This window comes from Fusarium oxysporum, chromosome IV, assembly GCF_013085055.1.
Source record: "Fusarium oxysporum Fo47 chromosome IV, complete sequence".
Classification (NCBI taxonomy): domain Eukaryota; kingdom Fungi; phylum Ascomycota; class Sordariomycetes; order Hypocreales; family Nectriaceae; genus Fusarium; species Fusarium oxysporum.
Genome location: NC_072843.1, coordinates 2,763,041 through 2,782,135, shown reverse-complemented (window position 1 = coordinate 2,782,135; position 19,095 = coordinate 2,763,041). Strand labels below are relative to the sequence as shown.

At 48.7% G+C, this 19,095-nt stretch overlaps 8 protein-coding genes across 8 annotated transcripts; 4 read left to right on the top strand and 4 right to left on the bottom strand.

Moving 5' to 3' along the window:
* Window positions 1-447: 447 nt before the first annotated feature.
* On the bottom strand, window positions 448-3,028 carry FOBCDRAFT_221241 (uncharacterized protein). The gene has a single exon (XM_031178838.3). The coding sequence runs from the start codon at window positions 2,748-2,750 to the stop codon at window positions 939-941; it is 1,812 nt and encodes a 603-aa protein (XP_031044725.2). The 5' UTR covers window positions 2,751-3,028; the 3' UTR covers window positions 448-938.
* A 379-nt stretch (window positions 3,029-3,407) lies between these two features.
* FOBCDRAFT_221240 (HAD-like domain-containing protein) lies at window positions 3,408-5,342 on the bottom strand. The gene is made up of 3 exons (XM_031178840.3): window positions 4,934-5,342; window positions 4,538-4,837; window positions 3,408-4,484 (listed from the first exon to the last, which is right to left on the bottom strand). Exons 1-3 carry the CDS (start codon window positions 5,173-5,175, stop codon window positions 3,521-3,523), a joined length of 1,506 nt encoding a protein of 501 aa, XP_031044727.2. The 5' UTR covers window positions 5,176-5,342; the 3' UTR covers window positions 3,408-3,520.
* A 146-nt stretch (window positions 5,343-5,488) lies between these two features.
* FOBCDRAFT_318447 (SCO1/SenC-domain-containing protein) lies at window positions 5,489-6,710 on the bottom strand. The gene is made up of 3 exons (XM_031178842.3): window positions 6,419-6,710; window positions 6,136-6,345; window positions 5,489-6,071 (listed from the first exon to the last, which is right to left on the bottom strand). The coding sequence occupies exons 1-3, from the start codon at window positions 6,632-6,634 to the stop codon at window positions 5,652-5,654; spliced, it is 846 nt and encodes a 281-aa protein (XP_031044729.1). The 5' UTR covers window positions 6,635-6,710; the 3' UTR covers window positions 5,489-5,651.
* Window positions 6,711-6,828: 118 nt separating this feature from the next.
* FOBCDRAFT_159498 (uncharacterized protein) lies at window positions 6,829-8,556 on the top strand. The gene is made up of 2 exons (XM_031178843.3): window positions 6,829-7,819; window positions 7,874-8,556. The coding sequence occupies exons 1-2, from the start codon at window positions 7,006-7,008 to the stop codon at window positions 8,386-8,388; spliced, it is 1,329 nt and encodes a 442-aa protein (XP_031044730.2). The 5' UTR covers window positions 6,829-7,005; the 3' UTR covers window positions 8,389-8,556.
* A 371-nt stretch (window positions 8,557-8,927) lies between these two features.
* On the top strand, window positions 8,928-10,886 carry FOBCDRAFT_221236 (WD40-repeat-containing domain protein). The gene has a single exon (XM_031178844.3). The coding sequence runs from the start codon at window positions 9,121-9,123 to the stop codon at window positions 10,627-10,629; it is 1,509 nt and encodes a 502-aa protein (XP_031044731.2). The 5' UTR covers window positions 8,928-9,120; the 3' UTR covers window positions 10,630-10,886.
* Window positions 10,887-11,160: 274 nt separating this feature from the next.
* Window positions 11,161-11,767, top strand: FOBCDRAFT_30595 (mitochondrial outer membrane translocase complex, subunit Tom5). Its single transcript, XM_031178845.3, has 3 exons — window positions 11,161-11,268; window positions 11,320-11,421; window positions 11,478-11,767. Exons 1-3 carry the CDS (start codon window positions 11,256-11,258, stop codon window positions 11,513-11,515), a joined length of 153 nt encoding a protein of 50 aa, XP_031044732.1. The 5' UTR covers window positions 11,161-11,255; the 3' UTR covers window positions 11,516-11,767.
* Window positions 11,768-11,803: 36 nt separating this feature from the next.
* FOBCDRAFT_30589 (nucleoporin complex subunit 54-domain-containing protein) lies at window positions 11,804-13,266 on the bottom strand. The gene is made up of 3 exons (XM_031178846.3): window positions 12,812-13,266; window positions 12,113-12,756; window positions 11,804-12,061 (listed from the first exon to the last, which is right to left on the bottom strand). Exons 1-3 carry the CDS (start codon window positions 13,041-13,043, stop codon window positions 11,954-11,956), a joined length of 984 nt encoding a protein of 327 aa, XP_031044733.1. The 5' UTR covers window positions 13,044-13,266; the 3' UTR covers window positions 11,804-11,953.
* Window positions 13,267-13,419: 153 nt separating this feature from the next.
* FOBCDRAFT_221233 (uncharacterized protein) lies at window positions 13,420-14,416 on the top strand. The gene is made up of 4 exons (XM_031178847.3): window positions 13,420-13,511; window positions 13,618-13,845; window positions 13,943-14,075; window positions 14,129-14,416. Exons 1-4 carry the CDS (start codon window positions 13,492-13,494, stop codon window positions 14,267-14,269), a joined length of 522 nt encoding a protein of 173 aa, XP_031044734.3. The 5' UTR covers window positions 13,420-13,491; the 3' UTR covers window positions 14,270-14,416.
* Window positions 14,417-19,095: the final 4,679 nt, after the last annotated feature.

Sequence of the window (19,095 nt, the reverse complement as noted above, 5' to 3'; positions counted from 1 at the left end):
CTTGACAACCAAATGCTGTTTAACTGGAGTTTACTCCAAAAAGCGTCACCGAAGAAAAACAGGAAACATCCAATGGATGCGTACAGTAAAATCAACAGAGGCTGTTGGAGGCGTTAGTGGTTCCAGACCCGGTCCTCCTACAAGGGTGACGTAGTGTGGTACTAGGCCCTAAGGTGACCTCGGTGGCAGTTTTGGGAAGTGTCTCACATGCTCCCGCTTCACCGCCAAGACCTTCAGGGTCCCTCTGACGATGCTGATGTGAATTCTTTTCTTCCTTCCGTGCCGGTTGCTGGTCTGTTCGTATTCTCCGGAACTTATCTTGCCGGCCCCGGACACTATTGACCCGCCCTCGGGCACCGAAGCCGTGGGGGGGCTACCCTCGGCATAACGTCGTCCTACCTCTCCCTTCTCTCTAGTGAAGGTCTCGTGTGGTTGTGGTACTGTTGTCAAGGGGAGGCAAGAAAACTTAGGACCTCTTTTCTAGGTAAGTAATAAAAAGACTTAGGTAAGTGCAGTATATCTTAGCAAGCCTTTAGACTAGTTTACTTTGGCACCCTGATTTAACATCAGAAGTTTTCTTGCTCCCTGAGTTCAGGTAACACATCTCATCCATTCAAGTGTCCCCCCCACGCTCCAGATTCAACGTTCTATCTTCAACAGGGTGAGACGAGACAGCCTCATTCTGACAATTTACACGTCCGTGCTCTGTACGTGGGTGTAGCACTTACTCACATAGCCTCCGGTATACCCGTGTAGGACAGGACGACTCATAAGTATCACAATACTTGATCTTTCACATCTTGACTATCCAATTCTTTAACTAATGAAACAATACTTACTGGTACAAAGCGCGATAACTCTGGTCAGACCTTAAACATTTCCGTCAACAAGCGTCCAATCCGGTAAACTCACAACTCGAATATGCCCACATTGTGCTTCTACACCAAAATTTGTTGTTGAGCCTTCCTTAACACAACGAGCATTTGCTGAAGAGGTTTTTCATCCATCTTCATCTGTGCAAGCTGTTGCTCCACGGCTCTTCTTTTCTCTCGCTTCGGGGCCAAATCCTTCTCGACAGCCTCGGTGATCAACCGAAACCACTCTGTGGCTAACCACTTTTTGGTATTCCAGAGACACTCATTATCCAGCTGTGCCAGCTGTGTCAGTTCGTATCGCGCCCAGTTATCCGTCAAACGGCCCTCTTTGTCGTATGGTTTCAATTTGCTGAACTGTTCCCAGACCTTGATAACTTGGCGTGCCTGATTTTCCTCTATCTTGAACCATTCCCGGTGCGTCTTTGGGCAGGCTGTGTTCGGACAAGAGGCATACTGTTTCTCTCTGTGTAAAGTTTGATGAATCAAACTCTCCATCCTCGGAACAGAACAGGGCATGAAGACCTCGAATCTGAAGTCCAAGTCATGTTTGCAGGCATGCCTCCATTCCTCCATCCTCTTTTCAACTTGATCAGACTTTTGATCAGACTTGCTGGACTCGGGACATACTACGTGTCCAATTTTGAGGAATCCAGGCTTTGACCTTTCGGCGAAGCAATATATATACCCAGACAAGTTTTTTGCCTCAACTGGCTTTACCAGTCGACTCATAATATTATGAACTGGCGATTTTCCCGTGTCATCGAAGGTCATGGAACGACGAGAGCGTGATGACTCCACATCTGATTCAGCTTCCTCACTTTTGTTAACCAAGTCATCAGCATTGGGCTTCATTTCCCTCTTCGGGTCACCTGAAGAATCATCATCAACTCTCTGCGTCTTTCTGCGCGTTGGACTCTCCGCGTACGCCTCCTTGTAGAAGCTTGTGCGAGAAGATCTTGGGGTTTCGCAGCCCTCAGTGCTAAAGATAGAATATGGTGTCGAGGCTGTCGAATATGGTGTGAAGATCTCACTGGGATCTGGCGAGGTGACAGACCCTGGTGAAGTAAGGAATGCATCGTCCGTGGGTGTTGGGTATGATAGCGGGCCTGGTGATCTGGAATAAATGTTGCGATACCTCGAACTTTGGTTCCTTGAAGGCGTCCTCGGGATCTCTCGATCACTCAAGGGGCTCTCCCTAGTAAGTCTGGGGCGTCGAAGTTCCCGCTGTGTAGATGTCTGACGGGAACATTCGCCTATCCCTTCATCTTCAGAATCTTCTTCTGAACCGAATTCCTCATCACTTAAATCGATGTCTTCTTCAATTGATTCGATCACATCATCGCTCAGATAGTCACCTGAGTACTCGCCGTCGTCTGTGTCGTAAATGAGAAAACTTTGACTTTGATCCGAAGTTCGTTTGCTCGTGGGCGTTACTCCACGTCCTCGAAGGGAAGTCGACGATTTCTGAGAATACCGGACCAGCCTTGGATGTTCTGTGTAAAGCCTTTCTTTGTTCCTCGTCTTGAGCCAGTTGTAGAACCTCCTAGTCAATAAGGCATGGACATAGTCCACAGGGTTCGAAAAGCTGTCTCCATCAAATACGAGTGTTTCCGTATGCCGCTTTTTTTGTCCGTAGCAGACAAGTTTCTCAGCCAAGTCCTTAATTGTGGCATTCTGGTCTTCATCGTTCGGTTCTTGAACAGCCAGTGCTTTGACAATGTAATCTATATCTTTTCTTCGCGTTTTTGGAATCTTGTGGAAGTTTTGGCTCTGGGCATCCCCCCTAGCAAAGCAGTCGATCTCCCCGCCCTGTGGGATCTCTAACGCCTTATACAGGCTGCTGGAAGCCTCGGAAAGACTGTTAGCTCGACTCATTTCAAAGACTTGAAACTATTGCCAGAGATTTGTCATACACGGGAGACTGAAACATAAAAGCTGTCGAGTTGAGGGCGCGTAAAGGACAAGTTAGAGGAGGAAAGCGATTGGTGAGGCACTCCTAGACGAGAGACTTCTTGATACTCTTTATGGCTTTTGTCCTTCGAGGAGGCTGGGCCATCCTTGGTCAGGGGGGGGGGTCACGAGTGAACTGCATCGCATGCAGCTGAGGCCAGGATGTGTCGCCCCATGTGCGTGAACCCTGGTCCAGAACTCCAGATCAAAGAGACGAACTATCACCAGATTGACGAGTCTTCGTGGTAGATAGATGAGCAACAACTGGAGGTTTTGAGGATACGAAAATAACAGAATTTTGTTTCTCGATTACTTACAACTCTTGTTACCTAGGCCAATTGGCCTTCGAGCAGCTCAATTGACGTCCTTCGTTGAGTGGTCTCACACCATGTTGGTGTTGTTGGTTGTGGTGCAGCTGGTTGGCGCCAACAGTATCTGCAACGGGAACGGACTTTCTTTTGGGAGGATTCCTCCTGCATATGCCCCCCTGTTTCAAGCAAGGTACAATCAACTCTTTTCGGCTTTGGTACGGAGTACAAGGTCTGGAAAAAGATATCCTTCCCTGAAAAGTCAGCCTTGAGATTTCGAAGTAGGCAACCACCAGATATATTTGGAGATTTATTGTCCTAAATTCTAATGAAAACGCTTCGCGTTCTATGTCAAGTGTTGAGACTCCTTATAAAATTGCACCCTTTCTACAGTATTGCCCCAGCAGCCTCCAACTCGCTCGGGTACTTAATTCCATCTTTGAGGCTGCCAGCTTGATCTCCAATCTCCAGCGGCGGCAGCTTAACGTAACCCTTCGTGTGCGATAGAGCAGACAATACCCATTCCCTGGTAGCCTTGATGCCTTCGTTGTTGAGCGCCCAAACCACAGCATCTACAACATCGTCCACGATGACGGCTGGTTTGTATCGAGGCTCCTTCTCCGTCGATGTCTGTCGCCAGACGCCAGTTCGTACAAGAATGGGCACCCACTCGGTACCATCCTCCGCTTCAAATTCGCTAGCACCCCGGATGTCACTTTCTGGGTTATCGCCAATCATGTAAACGCGTCGAAGAGGGTGGCATTTCGATGTATCATGCCCAGGGCTTTGACCGCGATTGCAAGCCATATCATGGTAGTACTGTAGCAGCCTATCATGGGCGTATTTGTACGTATGGTTGGATGGCTTGCCGAGTGCGCTGAACTGCAGTTCTGTTCCGTTGGTCGTCGCTGACCACACTCCCTTGAGTGCCTCCATGAATGCTCCCGTGCCAAATCGGTTCACAGGATAGTTTGTTTTCCATAGCATATCAAGGTTGGAGATCCATAGTCCAGGTTGACCATCTTGCTGCCAGCCATTGTTGGGCAGAGACTCATTGCCATTTCGGTTCGAAACAGTGCCGATGTAGCCTTGATGAGATATTAAAAGGTCGTGGATGATCTGAATATCAACTGACCAGTCTCTTGGATCGTTCCAGACGAAAATGTGGTCAATTTTGAGAGCATTCGCGGGGACATTAGTTGTATAAGGGTCCTTCAGCAAAGGAATTCGCTTGCCATCTGGTAGTGGCGTCGGCTTGCCATTGATCTCGCCCTCAATATGCTCAAAGGGGAACACGTCCTTGCACTCAGCGAGGATATCCGCTGGGGTGACAACACGCTTGAACCCGTACCTATAGCAATTAGCTTACCAGATAACATTTCCCCATATGAATGTAATACGCACTCAAGAGCAATTTGACGAGCTTTTTCAGGATGAGAGCCTGTAATTAAGACAGTGCCATTGTTCTTGACATCGTCACTCCAACCACTCATTGGTGTGTGGGACAGAATCATCCTGCCTTTTACCACATCGTCGTTCTTGGCGATCTGGAGTCTTTCTTGAAGAGTCTCTGCTTTTTTGTCTTCAGGAACGCAACCGCCGTTTGTCAAAAAGACATATCGGATGCCATTGCTTCTGAGCATCTTGATGACCTTCTCGGCTCCATCCACTCTGTTGCGGCCTTGATATAGGACGCCGTCAATACTGTCGTTCGTCAGTTATGTTACGCATTTTGTGTTCGCGAAACATATATCCCGAGTTGAATGGAAGTACACAAGACACTGTGCGAAGCCGACTTACTCAAATGCAAAGGCAAACTCGGAAAACAGCTTTCGTGCCAGGTCGGTGGGCTCCTCATATTGATTTGGGTTGACGCCTAGTGAGCCCTTTGGCTTGGATAGATAAACATTAGAGGTAGTGAATGGCCTTTGCGATATAGATGAGGCTCTCAAGACAGCCGCCGTCGTCGGTGCGACAGACCGTAGCTGCGTCAATCGACGTGCGGCGAATCGGCATTGGCCGACCACACCGAAGCGTTGCATACTTACCGAAACGCGAAGGATCAAGTATAGGAGAAAATATACGCCAGAGCTTCAAGATTAGAGATCTCAGTGAGATGACAGGATCAGAAAAGGTGCAGCGACGACGTGTAATGCTCAAAGTTAACTATTGGTTGTAAAGCTTGAAGTGCCAACTTGTTAGAGTCATGGTTGATAAGAGGACTTGTCGGTAATATCCACCCACAATTGATACGAGCCGAGGATCAACATAACCCAGTAACCAATATGTAAAATCAATACCAGTAGACTACGACACAAAAATGATAATAAACGGGCTTTTCCTTTTCAATGTCAGTTCGTGGAAATGTACAGTTGATTGAGTGGTTCCTAATATCACAGTATCCTTCTATGAGTTAATGATTCTGGTGTTACAGTACTTTTACATCACCCGCAATATCTGCTCATCTTACAACCCAACCATGGATGTTCTTTTTACGTAGAGCCAAAAAGTCAATGCTCTATTTCTTATCCCAGTCCTTCATATGGTCCAAGATAAGCGCTGCGGCCTGCTGCGGCGAGTGTTGTCTGCCCAATGCCTCAACGAAATCGCCATCCGGGTCCATCAAGTAAAAGTAGATGCTGTGGTCCACCAAATAGTCCTGTCCTGGCTTGACGTTCTGAGGTGTGCTGAAGTAGACGCGGTACTTCTTGCAGAGCGCCTTGATTTGGTCGTACGTGCCGGTCAAACCGATGAACTTCTCATGGAACTCGCCCAGGTAATCCTTGAGAGCCTTGGGTGTGTCACGGGCGGGATCGCAGGTGATGAAGATGGGAAGAAGTGCACCCGGGGCCTTTTCTTCGACGATATCCAACATGGTAGCCATCTTGTCGAGTTCTTCGGGGCAGATATCAGGGCATCGAGTGAACCCGAAGTATACCTAGTAAGAATTAGCCATGGAACATCCTCGTTTTGAAACTGCGAAGCTCGTTTCCTTGACATACCAAAGAGTGTTTGCCCTTCATCATCTCACTAGTGAATGGCTTTCCATCCTGATCGATCAACTCAAAGGTTCCTCCAACTTTTGGTCGGCCCACGCCCTTGGCCGCCTCAGCTATTCTCTTACGCTGCATGCGCGCCTTTTCAAACTCAAAGTACCATACTAGCAAGCCGCAGGTACCGACGAACAGAATTCCGGCCTTCCAAGAAAAGGGCTGTTGTGCATTTGTCAGCTCATTGTTTCTTCAGACACCATTGCATTTCTCCCCAGGACTTTTCTATGCGTACCCCATTGCTATATCGGCTCTTGGCCTGCTCGATGGTCTTGTATTTCGTTCGGCGCTGAGTGATGGGCTGTCTCGACTGGATTGGCGCTCGTGGGAGGGTTGGTCGGAGCTGCTTGGGCTGGAGAGCGCTGCTGGACAAACATCGCTGGCATTGTCTTGTCGAGAGAGATGAGAACACACCCCTCAATGCTCTTGACGTCGTGATCGAATTCGACATGGTGAACTGACTCTAGGCAAGAGTCGATAAACTCATGCAAAAGCTAAAGAATCTACTACGTAAACTTACATCTTTCGATTGTCACAACCTAGGTAAGCTCCAAAAAATACATGGTCCGGGCTTTTACCGGGTTTATCGATTCCGCCTTAGTCATTCAGCCTATCAACCACTCACTTCTCCCATCTCCAACAGCTTGTCACTTACACCGAAGTTTCAATTTCTGTTTTTTCGATTAGCTTAATAAACTGGCGGTGCTTATATTTCCCTTGCATTACCTGTTTCTCAGTCTGTTATATAAATCGTATTGTGTCAAGTGACCACAGTAATTGTATATAAGGGGCAATACCTGCCAACACTGTCAACACTCCACAATGGAACAAACCACACCAACAATAGGACAAAGCGAAGACTCTCGCTCTGAGCCCTTTGAAAATGACACAAAGAGCGAAACGGTTGCCGAGAGTACCCCTCAGCCTCCGTCAGATGCCCACCCCGCCTCCTCCAACTCACCTTCACATCCTCCTTCTACATCTGCAGAACTTTACAACATGGCCGCTCACACAGCTTCAAAGAAGAAAGGCACCGCTTCGGCAGTTAAGAAGACGCCTAAGCGATCAAAGAAAACGGGAGGCCCAAGGGCGGCGAAAAGAGCCAAACCCGCGCGGTCAGGTTCCACTGGAGATGCCCATGAATCGGCAGGATCCGAACTCGAGGAGTCCGACCATGGACCATATTGCCTATGCCGCGGAGCAGACGACCATCGGTGGATGATATGCTGCGAAAATTGCGAGGATTGGTTCCATGGAGAATGTATCAACATGAACAAAGAGATTGGCGAGAATCTGATCGAAAAGTTTATCTGTCCACTCTGCACAAACGAAAGCCTCACAACGTTATACAAGAAAACATGCGCCTTAGGCGGATGTAAAAAGGCGGCCCGAATAGCCCAGGAGGAGAAGAGCGTGTTCTGTTCCAACGAGCATGCACAAACATGGTGGGAGCGCATGGTAGCCAAGCTGCCCAAGGCAAAGGGGAAAGGAGGAGTAAACGACCAGCTTACCCAGGAGGAATTTATGGCGCTCCTTCAAGGTGGTCTTTCAGGAACTGACGAAGAAGGGCTTTGGAGGCTGGTCAAGGCACCATTTGCAGGCACAGAGTCAAATGGGACAAACGGAACTGAGAACGGTATGTCGCTGTCGTTTCCTATCTATCACGCAACTCGGCTAACAAATATCACAGAAAATCCCAATCAGATGCACCTCTCTGCTGAGGAGAAAGAGTATCTCGAAAATGCAGCTGCAGCACGCTTCCACTTGGCCGAGGAGACAGTTCTCTGCCACAAAATGCTCACCCTTTTGGAGTTCGCACACGAACGACGGCAAGCTGCAATTACTGCCGGTCGCTTCAAGGAAGATATTTGTGGATACGATCAACGTCTCGACAGTATTAGTGCCCGGGACGCTTTTGAGGCGTTTGCAAAGTCACCAGAAGGCGAGGCTATTTTCAAAGCGTCTCAACTGAGCGATCCTCTAGGCGAAGGCGACGAAGTTCGCGGTATGTGTGAGCGCAAGCGTTGCAAGATTCATAGCGGATGGTATAAGATGCTTTCATTGGGTCTCAAGCATCAAATTCGGGAGATGGCAACACAGGCCGATGAGGTTGGAGAAGAGGAGAAGGCTATGCGCCAAGCCGCGAAGGATAGATGGAGGCGGAAGCAGTCAGAAAAGAACTGGGTTGAAGTTCTGGATGGTTGAAAGCTGCTGCTACTCAGGCGTTGCTGGCGTACGCGGGATACTGCTTATTGTCGGGTGCTTAATTATGTCACCATCAAGCCACTATTATAGAGACCTTTTCAAGCAGTTTGGCAGTTTTTATGAAAGGAACTACAAATACCTACTGTCAATCATGAAATCATGAAGGAAAAGTCCATTCGCACCTGAATGCAAACGTTGTACCTTGTCCACAAACTACAGCATACAAATTTATAATTGTTGCAATCAAGAGGGATCGGCTGAAAGGATTTATCATTGAAGGATGTAAGTGAGCATTTCTTGGCCTCAACCTCATTCTAACATGTACTTTCAATACACTTATCCGCTTTAGCTGGGGCTCAATTATTCTTCTTTTAACTGTCGCAATACCCTAATGAGATAGCTGTTAATATTCATTCGTTTATCAGAGCGCATCGAGTTCATACCTCAAGGTCCATTCCATTAAGTTCTGGAGCTAAGCGGACTACTATGACCGCCACCACCCCGCAGTCAGGAAAAAAAATCCTTGTCTCGCCGACCACCAAAAAGTTGAAAAAACATTTGCCTGCTTATCAAGCAAGTAACAACTGGAAACGAAAGGGAGCGCCCATCAACTGCGTTACCTAGTGCATATTTCTGATTCTCTTATTAATACTCATTCCTGTTTTCTATACTTTCTATCGCTCTCATCGAATATCACTCATCGTACCCTCGTCATAAAATTACCCCGCCATCATGTCGTCTTCTAACCCCCGCGATCAAAAAGAGCCTGTCGACGAAGAGCTCGAGGAGGATATGCTCGCCGCGGAGGATGCCGCCGAGGAGATTGTCGACGATGAGGACCTGGCTATGGACTCCGACAATGAGGAGATTCTGCTCCAAAACGACTCCATCGGTTACTTCGACGAACCTAAAGACTCTCTCTTCACCATCGCCCAGCATCCCAAGTACCCCTCCATCATCGCGGTCGGCGGTTCAGCTGGCCAGGAAGATGATGCTCCCGGTGCAGGATGGGTCTTCAACACAGCCTCTGCTCAATCGCGACCTCCGCTTCCTGCTAGTTTCTCGAGCGACCCCGCCGCAGACGCCCTGAAGAGCACCCAGCTTCCCTCGTTATTTAGCCTAGATGGCCACACAGACTCGATTAACACACTCGCATGGACTCTGCCTCAAGGAGAGGCCCTGGTCAGTGGTGGACTTGACGGAAGGTTGCGCGCTTGGAAGGCAACCATCTTGAACGATGGTTCAGTCAAGATGGACTTCCTTGGTGAGGCACAGGAGGTGCCTGAGGTCAACTGGATTGCGCCATGCCCATCTTCCATCAACCCCAACACCATTGCTCTAGGCGCTTCCGACGGTTCGGTTTGGGTCTACACAGTTGATCCTACAGATAAAGCCAATCCTCTTCAGATCGTTCAGTCCTACTTCCTCCACACTGGTGCCTGTACCGCTGGTGCTTGGACGCCTGATGGTCTTCTGTTGGCTACCATCTCCGAGGATGGAAGCTTGTACGTCTGGGACGTTTGGGGTGAGGCTACTGCCAAGAACCTCGTTGGCGACAACGGTATGACTGCAGTAGCTTTGACTGCCGAGGATCAGCGTTTCGAGGTTGAGGGTGGTCTCTACTCGCTTGCCATTGACCCCAAGGGCGCCTTCGTTGCTGTCGGTGGTGCCACTGGCGCCATCAAGATTGTCTCTCTTCCACGACTTGCATCTTCCGGACCTCAGCCCCAGGCTCGTGCCCGAGCTGGAGGCAAGACTACTGGTCAGTCAACGGCGACCGCTGGCGGCCAAATTCTCGCCGCACTACACACCCAATCCGAGAGTATCGAGTCGCTTGCTCTCGTCACAACGCCCAACACACCTCCTTCCACCCTTCTCGCAGCCGGCTCTGTGGATGGCTCTATTGTCGTTTACGATGCCACCCGCCGCTTCGCCGTCCGACGGCACATCTCTGGCGCCCATGAGGAACATGCCATTGTCAAGCTCGAGTTCATCCCTAACTCATGGCAACTGACCAGCTGCGGCATGGACGGTGTCGTACGCCGCTGGGACCTCCGAGGTGCTGGTGCCACAAACCCCAACGCTCCCGCAACAGCTGCTGAGGCTGGTCTGCAAAAGGAATGGAAGGGCCACCGTGGTGATGGAGAAGGTGGTGGCGTCTTAGGCTTTGTTCAAGGCGAGACAGGAGAGAGGATTGTCACCGCTGGTGACGACGGTGTTGCTCTAGTCTTTGAAGCATAGTGTTTGAAAAATCAAAGGTTTTGGGAAATGGTATATAGAAGGAGAAAAGCGTACTTGGAAGTTGTTTCTGCTATCTTATGATTACAATGAATAGAAATAGGGATGATACCCTGGATATTGGTTGCTACGGCTTGGTGGCCTGTACTTTGTGAAATTTTGAGTCCCAGCATATGGCTGGTCAGGTTCATTATGATACCCATGTTGACCAGAGAGGAAATCCGATGCGTAGCTGCATATGTGTATAAGTGAGCGCATTCGTTGATAGGAAACGGGATTACAATATGAAAGGCGATGAATTTATTGATCAGCAGATGGATGTCTTGAATAGTTATATCTACTATTTAGTCAAGTCAACATATAATTGTCTTGATGGATTATACGTTGGGAAGGCAAGGTGATCAGTCAGTGGTGATGACATAGCCTGCTTATCGATAAGAGCTGCGAGTTCGGATCCATCAATCGCAGTGTCTGATTGGCCAGCGCTTTTTGGAATCTGAACCGCGCTTGTTCAAAATTCTTTGACCCATGACAGCGAAACGAGATAGCATCATACCCGAGTCTATTTAGCTATCAACGAGCGTTGCCCTTCAACCAAACGCTTCTTCTTCGCTTAAACTACATACAAAATGTTTGGAGGATGTATGTCGAACCCCAATTGAATTGTCGAACATCAAAACTGATCCATCGCAGTCGCCCCCCCTCAGCAGTCTCAGGAGGAGATCCGCGCTCTTGAGGCCGATGCTGCCTTTACAGTCCAAGGTGCCATTACCACTGCTGTCCTCCTCTACCTCTGTATGTTTGATGAATTTTCTTGATTTGACATGAGTGGTGCTAACGATGTTCCCCAGCTCCCTTCGCTATCGACCTCGTCGGCAAGATCTTCTAAATACCAATAACACCGTTTACGACTATGAATCTGTCCGTGTTGTCTTTGATAGTGTTATGAGCCTGCAGAAATGCGGTCGATGGTGCTTCCGCCGCGCCATGTACAATAGAACCGGTTTAGATGGGACGGGCGGGAAGTCATGATTAATCTGTAACAATACATATCCCAAGACGTGGTAAAAGCCGCGCAGCAACATTGCTCACGAGATCAAAATGCACCATATCCGTTCCCAGTTCATAAACCCAATAGAGGTATCACTTGCTGTGTCGATATTATTCTTAGACTTTACAAAGAGTTACGTTTCGTATCCTATGACGCCTAGGATGAATACCCAGTCCTGACTCCAACTCTATGTCACCAATATACATCCTAACAAAAGACAGTTGCTCCGTCTTTGCCACCTTTGTCGCTAAACCGTGTGCCCTGATTAAGTTCCATCTATTTTGAGTGCGGGTTCCTGGTCTTCTCCCACTCTGCATAATCTGTCGATAGAGCCTCGAGCTCTTTCTTGATATGCTGGATCTGCTTCTCATAATCCTCAAGCACCTAGAAAAGAGTTAGCTGGTTTGTTTGTATCGCGGTCGATCCGTCACTTACTCGTTTTGCTTTGGCTTCTCGCTCTGGATCAATGCTCTCTCCCTCAGAACCGGTAGGCTTATCCAGCTCCTTGCTGAGCTGATCAGCATAGCCTCTCAACACAATAAGTCGGCTCCATAGTTCTTCCTCTCTTGCCCCAACAGCAGGGTCTTGAACTTCTCGCTCCAGAGTCTGCAGGCGGCTGCTCAGATCATCCTCATCACCACTCAGTGCGTAGCCACGGTTGCGGAGCACTTGTATCCGCGCAGCAAGCGCTAGGCATCTTTCACTAATTGTTGTCTGTCGTCGACGGGCTGCGACAGCGCGAACCTCAGTTTCGAGCTCGTGGCGCTGAAGAATGGCATCCAGGCTGCCGTTGATCTGGTGGAGACGAGTGTTGAAGTCGGCAACGGCGCGCTGTTGCGTTTTAAGGCGGTCGGCAACGCCAGCATAGCCGGAACAAAGAACGGGCATGAACCCTGGGGCTGGCTTGTTCTGCAGGGCTTCCTCCCATTCCCGAGGGTCTTCGTGAGGTTGAGGCTTGTAGTAAGGAACGTGGCTCTCATCAACCTTGTTGTAGAAATAGTATTTGAAGACGCAGTTGGGGTTCGCAGGGTCCCATTTCTCGGTAACAAGCTTCATTTGCTCCAGAATCGGCTTCTGGTCTATACAGAGGTCAGTCTTGCGATGTAGGAGAACAGCTCTTTCTTGACAACATACGCGGTGTTTCCTTTCCAGGCTGCCATAGCGAGTTTGAAAGCTGAGCTTGCGATTGAGATAGAGCTGGCATCTGTTGCGGCTGTGGTTGCTGGATCGATGCGCCGAGTGTGTTGCCTTGTTGCTGTTGTTGAGGCTGGCCTAGACCGAATCCTGTGCTCTGAGTCGGCGCAGTTGTCTGAGCGGGCTGCGACTGCCCAAACAGCGAAGGCTTAGCCTGTCCGAAGAGCGACATGGTTGGTAATGGTGTTGCGACGTCAGAATCCGGAGCTGTCAGTCGGCAAGCTAAGCTTTGATTGATGAGATTCCTTGCCGAGACGGAACCCGGGCGAAAGAGGTAGCTAGTAGCTCAATATGAGATTAATTCCCGTTGTGCGACTGTATAGTCGTCGTAGTCAAGTTTTATCGGGGGCTTTAAGACTGAAAATGCGACTGTTTGATTGTTTGCTGTGTTTATTTGGCGGCTTAAAATTATTGGAGCTGAGCGACGCGAAAACAGAGCTACGCTCACCTTGGGCCCCGTTGCAGCCTTGCGCCCAGCCTCGCTTCACCGAACCACCAATCACAGTCAGCCAATTCCTACCTTACGCTACCAAATCCTAGCCGAACGACCTCACATAACCACTTCCGGATTCTGGAATCACCGCAACGTTTGACGACGAGCTTCGCAGAATACCGGCATCATGTCTACCCGAAGGCCCCAGTATGTTCACTCGACAGCTGACTTTCTTACCTTTGCTCTGGAGCTCCCAGCGGATGCAATTGAGTTCTATAACAGCTGATAATTGGCTAACTAATCAATCCATCAGATTCTCCCAGCAGGTGCTCATTGACACCACTCCGTTGCCCGCCGATATTCCCGCCGTCAAGGAGGTCGGTGCCAGTTCTGCCCCTCTCCTCTCGGCCTCCTTCTTCATCGGTGCTCGATGCCGCGACTACAATGACGATTATATGCAATGCAAGAACGAGAACCCTGGCCGAGGAGAGCTTGAGTGCTTGAAGGAGGGCCGACGAGTTACCCGATGTGCCTCCAGCGTGTATGTTATCTAAGGTTCAGCAGACCGTATAGTCTGATGGTCTTCCTGAAGCGCAATTAGCTTCAAGGCTGGGGCCGGCCACTGACATGATCAACAGTATCAAGGACATCAACACCCACTGCCTGGCTGAGTTCCGCAAGCACTGGGAGTGCCTCGACGACCGAAATCACCAGTTGTGGCAGTGCCGTCCTGCTGAGTGGAAGCTCAACAAGTGCGTCTACGACAATCTGGTACGACAGCCATGGTCCATCACTGTAGATGAAGGTTCTAATACAAGACATAGAAACTCGAGAAGAAGATCCCCGATCAGCCAACGAACTCGACCCCTGTTCACCTTCGACCAAAGCAGATCTTCGCTGATGTACGCATCGGGCCTGGAGATGGCAAGCCCTTCGTTCCGGGGCAGGAGGATGCGCAACAATAGAGCGCTGGAATCTATTAAGATCGAGGTTCGGTCATGTATATTTGTTGATGAATCAAAGAGAGAACTACCAGCTATCAAATCAAAATCCGTTTGCTCACATGCGGTATTATACATCATTGACTACTAAGCTGCAGGTCCCATATCAAGTTCGATGCAGTCTTATTCACTCCATTCACCAAGCCAAGCAATATATTGACTTACGGTGACATTTCACACATCAATCGGTATCTCGATGTCAATAGCTGCTACCATATTATATTGTTATGGCGGCTTTCAACCCGCTATGAAAGCTCTGGTTCTCAGCATATCATCTAACCTCGCGCAGATCAAGCTTATCAACAAAGTTACTGGTCACAGCATTGCAGTCCCCAAACGTAACAGTACCTGCAACATCATGCAGCGAGCCTTGAACGCCTGATGCACGGCACTCCAAGACATTTGAGAGAAGTCACCAACAACACTGCAGTTCGGCTAAGCGGTGGAACCACAATTCGGTATGTCCTTTTTGTTGTGATCTGGTAAAGACTACATGACGAGATCGATATTTGATGGGCAGAGGTGTATGATTACGATGCATGAGACCGGCCGACAACATCTAAAGGAGCTGCCGAGGTCACCGCCACGCCGTTTTAGAGCGACCAACACGGATTTTGGCGAGATGCCGGAGGTCGGAATCGTAGTGACCAAAGGCATTTGATATGCAACAAGCATGCTCCTTGAGCCGCATGTATGAGGATGGTTACAACTTTGAACCCTAGAGTAGGGCCTTCTTGTCGGTGACTGGCCCTCAGAGTCGCACAACCTCACATATGCCCCAGACCATGCACATGATCATTTCTGTGTTGTTGGCCTTTTAGCCGGGGCTTTTGTTTCGGCTTCATTTAGACTCGTTCAGGCAGCGTAACTGTTGTCATGCAACGAGCCGTTTCGTTTCAAGTAAAAGTCGATCAGCAGAGGGGACGATTGGCTTGGTGTGATGGGCAGAAACCTAAGCTGGAACCGACATATACACGCTGTGAGGGGACATACGGCGGAAACCTGCTTTTCTGGCTGAGTAGAGGCTCGTATATTAAGCGAGGCACATAAATTAGTAGTTAGGCTCCTGATACTGTGAATTGAGCTTGATATGGCCAAACTCAAGTCTATTCAAACGGGCTTCATACTTAAGCTTACTATTCCCTCTGTAGAGTAGGAACCTTTGGCACAAGTGCATAACAGTTAGGCCAGAGCTGACCTTTACATCATCACACTTTGGGTGTCTTGTTTCTCGATTTTCGGCGCTTGTGCGCTTCGTGAAACAAGAAACGGGCCTTTCAAGCGCCCATGTTTGATGTTCAGAATGGGCCACGTTGTTGGTTGGCTGACATCATCTACACCCCCTCTGGCCTTCATAAAGGCCGCCAACAAAGAAACAATTATGAGAATCTTGTCTTGGTTTTTTCTCGGTGCCGTTTTAGAGGGGTTCACGAGATTGTACGAGTTTGCTTCGAGAAGTCAGGGCACGGTTGTACCATGTCGTGGTCGCATGTCGCCGAATCGATCGGCCCTGTCTTCAAGCGACGTAGGTAGTATCACAGTGTCCGAGGATCACGGTTTCTTTTCTTTGTGCGGCATCGATTCCTAGGGGTTTTGTGTTTGGTGGTGTACTTGTGTGGTGGTTTGATCGACCTGTCCTTTGAACAGTTGACCTGGAATATCACGATTCAAGTGATGATGCCAAGGTTGGTGTTGTTCTGCCGTCTCAGTTTCTAACTGGGAGAAAGACGGCGAGATCAAATAATATGGGCAAAGTATCACAAAGAACCCTTGGTTTATTACAGCTCGATCAGTGTGGAGACCTATCGACGACGTTGTTGAGAGTTTGTCACTCGCAGCGACAAACAAAATTCATGAGCCCGAGTCATCTAGTGCACCTAAGTTTACGAGCCTGGCTATGTTCTTTTTCATCCTGCTCGAAAACCCAAGTCAAAGGAAACTAGTTTAGGGCAAGTAATTATTGTATCAGTGATTTGGAATGAATCAGACCGTCTCCTGTAGGGTAGGTGTGTCAACTCGGAGAAGGATGAAGACATATTGAAGTTCTGTGAAGCTTGTACCAATCATAGAAAACATCAGTTAAATAAGGACTTAACGTCAAGAGTGAGCGCGCGTGCTCACTGTGGCCTCCATGAGATAAACAAGACGTGAAGTCTCAATCCCTACCACCACGTTGCCTGTGTTGGAGGATCAGCAGGCCACTCAGGTCGCTATGACAGCGCCGGTAATAGCAGCAGCATTGAATATACGAAACAGTGAGTATAAGTCTGGACCCGAGACGCGGGATAAAGGGGGACACATTGGAAGGGCCTTGCTTGCGAGAAGGGATATCTCGTCCCTTTGTGTGAAGCGGTGACTGAAGTGGTAAGATATCACGCGTGACAGTGAATGAAGGAGACATGTGGAGAATTGAGGACTAGATCCTAGGATAGACCCAGGATATCGGGTACTGGATGTAACGAGAAGTCAGTCTAGAATGATCTGTGCTTTCATGTGGACCAAGATCGATCAGCAAAGCGGCTAGAAAATTCCAGCTAAATTGCTTGTTCAGATCAAAGTTTGAAGGCTGCCAATATCTATATCGATGCTTACGTATATCTTCAGTTCAATGATGTTAGACCGTAGAACTTCGGCCTCTATTTGCAGATCCTAGGCCCGGAACCACCGATCATCATCGTCTACAAGCTTGAAACTCGATAGACGAATTCGGTGCCGCCGGTGACAAGGCTGGACTTCCTAATTGACTCAGCTCTAGGAGATCGGCCACGTAATACAGAGTCCTGGAACTCTAGCAGAGCCGCGAGTGAACTAAATATTATGGTTTTGGTTTAGAAGCGAGGATAAAGTTGTTCGAGGTGCACTGAAGGAATGAAGTTCAGCGCCACCGTGTCGGATGCCTTCGTCAATGGGAATCACTGGTCCCTTTCCTGTTAGAACATGGTGAAGTTGTGGATTGCGTGTCATGCCATCCAAGCTCGGAAGTCGGTCTTGAGTCGCTGTGATCGACTCAATAGTTTTAAGACAAATGCGTTGATGGCTGAGCTCAATGTGTCTAAGGGAGAAGTATATACGTGCTGAGAGGGGTGTGAGAAGTACAACTTAGGAAGAAAGAGGTAGGTAGATTGATAATTCATGAAGTAAAGTAGTACGGCTGATCAAGGGATCATGTGTATGTTAACAAAGTCGGACTCCGATGATCAACGACGATCAGTTTATTGTGTCAACGTTTTGAAAGCAAGCCATTGACGATATGACCCGGAGGTAGCTACCAACTTCGAGTTGTCCTAGTGTTCGGTTCTGGATATCGATCGTCACCCTAACCTACCCTAAAGTCCATTGTATGGGAGGCAAGAAGACTTAGAATCAATATCCTTAGCGATATAAAAATCTAGACCAGTTTAGGATAGACTTCGTAGGTCTCTAGACTAATTATTTTTGGCACCTTTTTAAAATGTCAGAAGTTTTCTTGCTCCCCAACGCCATCGAATGAGTATCTCTAGCTCTGAACTATGAATCAGAGGCAATCATTCTGTGACACACCAATCTCCTCCTACTGTGGAACTGTCCAGGGTGACATACAGAGAAGCCAACGACGAGCCGAACTGTCCGTGGCCACGAACGGAGCAGGCTTTGCTGGGTCGAGCCAAGCTACAGAAGAATGACAGCCCGCGAAATCGAGCATGTATTCGATTATTCAAATGACTTGCAAGGATGGCTTGGCATTTGCCAATTTAACATCAAGCGATGAAATGTTCTCAGTATTTGGTAATATCAGAAAGGAAAAGTGAGGCCTTGGATGGGAGATGAAGAACGGAGCAGAAAGGTCACCTCTAATTAGCTCAGTTTCAGATATGCTAGAAGCGCATGGGGAAGAAGAGAGCCGGGTTTATTAGCGGGTTTTCGGACACGCAGCTGCAGGGAAGCCCCACAACAACCCGCTACACCACCCTTGAATAGCTTGTTTGATGGAGATGAGGCCGACAATCACCACGTTGATTGGCCGTGTTCGTCGGAGATGGATCGTCAGAGCACGCGCCACATCGACATCTGCAAGGGGCAGTGAAAAAGGGGTGGAGAGGTACGTACTTCCAATCAACCAATTGCTCAGCTCAGCTTGCCTCTTACAGAATCAGAATCAATGCGATGGATGCGAAGAGAGATGAAGGCTAAGGCCAGGTAGGAATGCGTTTCGTATTTGTTAATGCTGACATATTGTCGTTTGATCACATACAAACCCGTGCGTGCGTATGTGTAAGTGTTGGTGTACGACCCGGCATAATACATACCCTCACCGTTAACACGATCTTGATCTCAATCGATGGTATCTAGGTAGTATTACTTCCCGTCAGGTTCTAGTATGACGCTGCATCCGGAAGTCAATGGACCCTCAAAATCTACGGTGTAAGTGCAAAATGTATTGACTCCAGACACATCCCCATAAAGTTACGGGTCAACACGCATGTGGTAAAATGCTCACAATTGAAATTGACCAAACCCGGGGGGCTTGAGGCTTGGTTTTGGCTTCCGAGGTGGCTTTCATGTCCACGCAAGCAGGCCAAGCTTTGCGAAGCATTCTCTCACCTTCTACTCCAGCATGATCACCAGTGGGGGACAAGTGGGGATCATTTCGACAGGAAATGATGAGCAAAGAATCGAGCTTCAATCGAGTCTGGACTGTTGAACTCGACAAGGTTTTAACACAGGAGCAAAGTCAATCGTCTCGTTTAGGTAGGGTATGATGAGACCGGGGGATGGGATAGCCCGGCACTTGAAAGGAAAAGAACCGGATA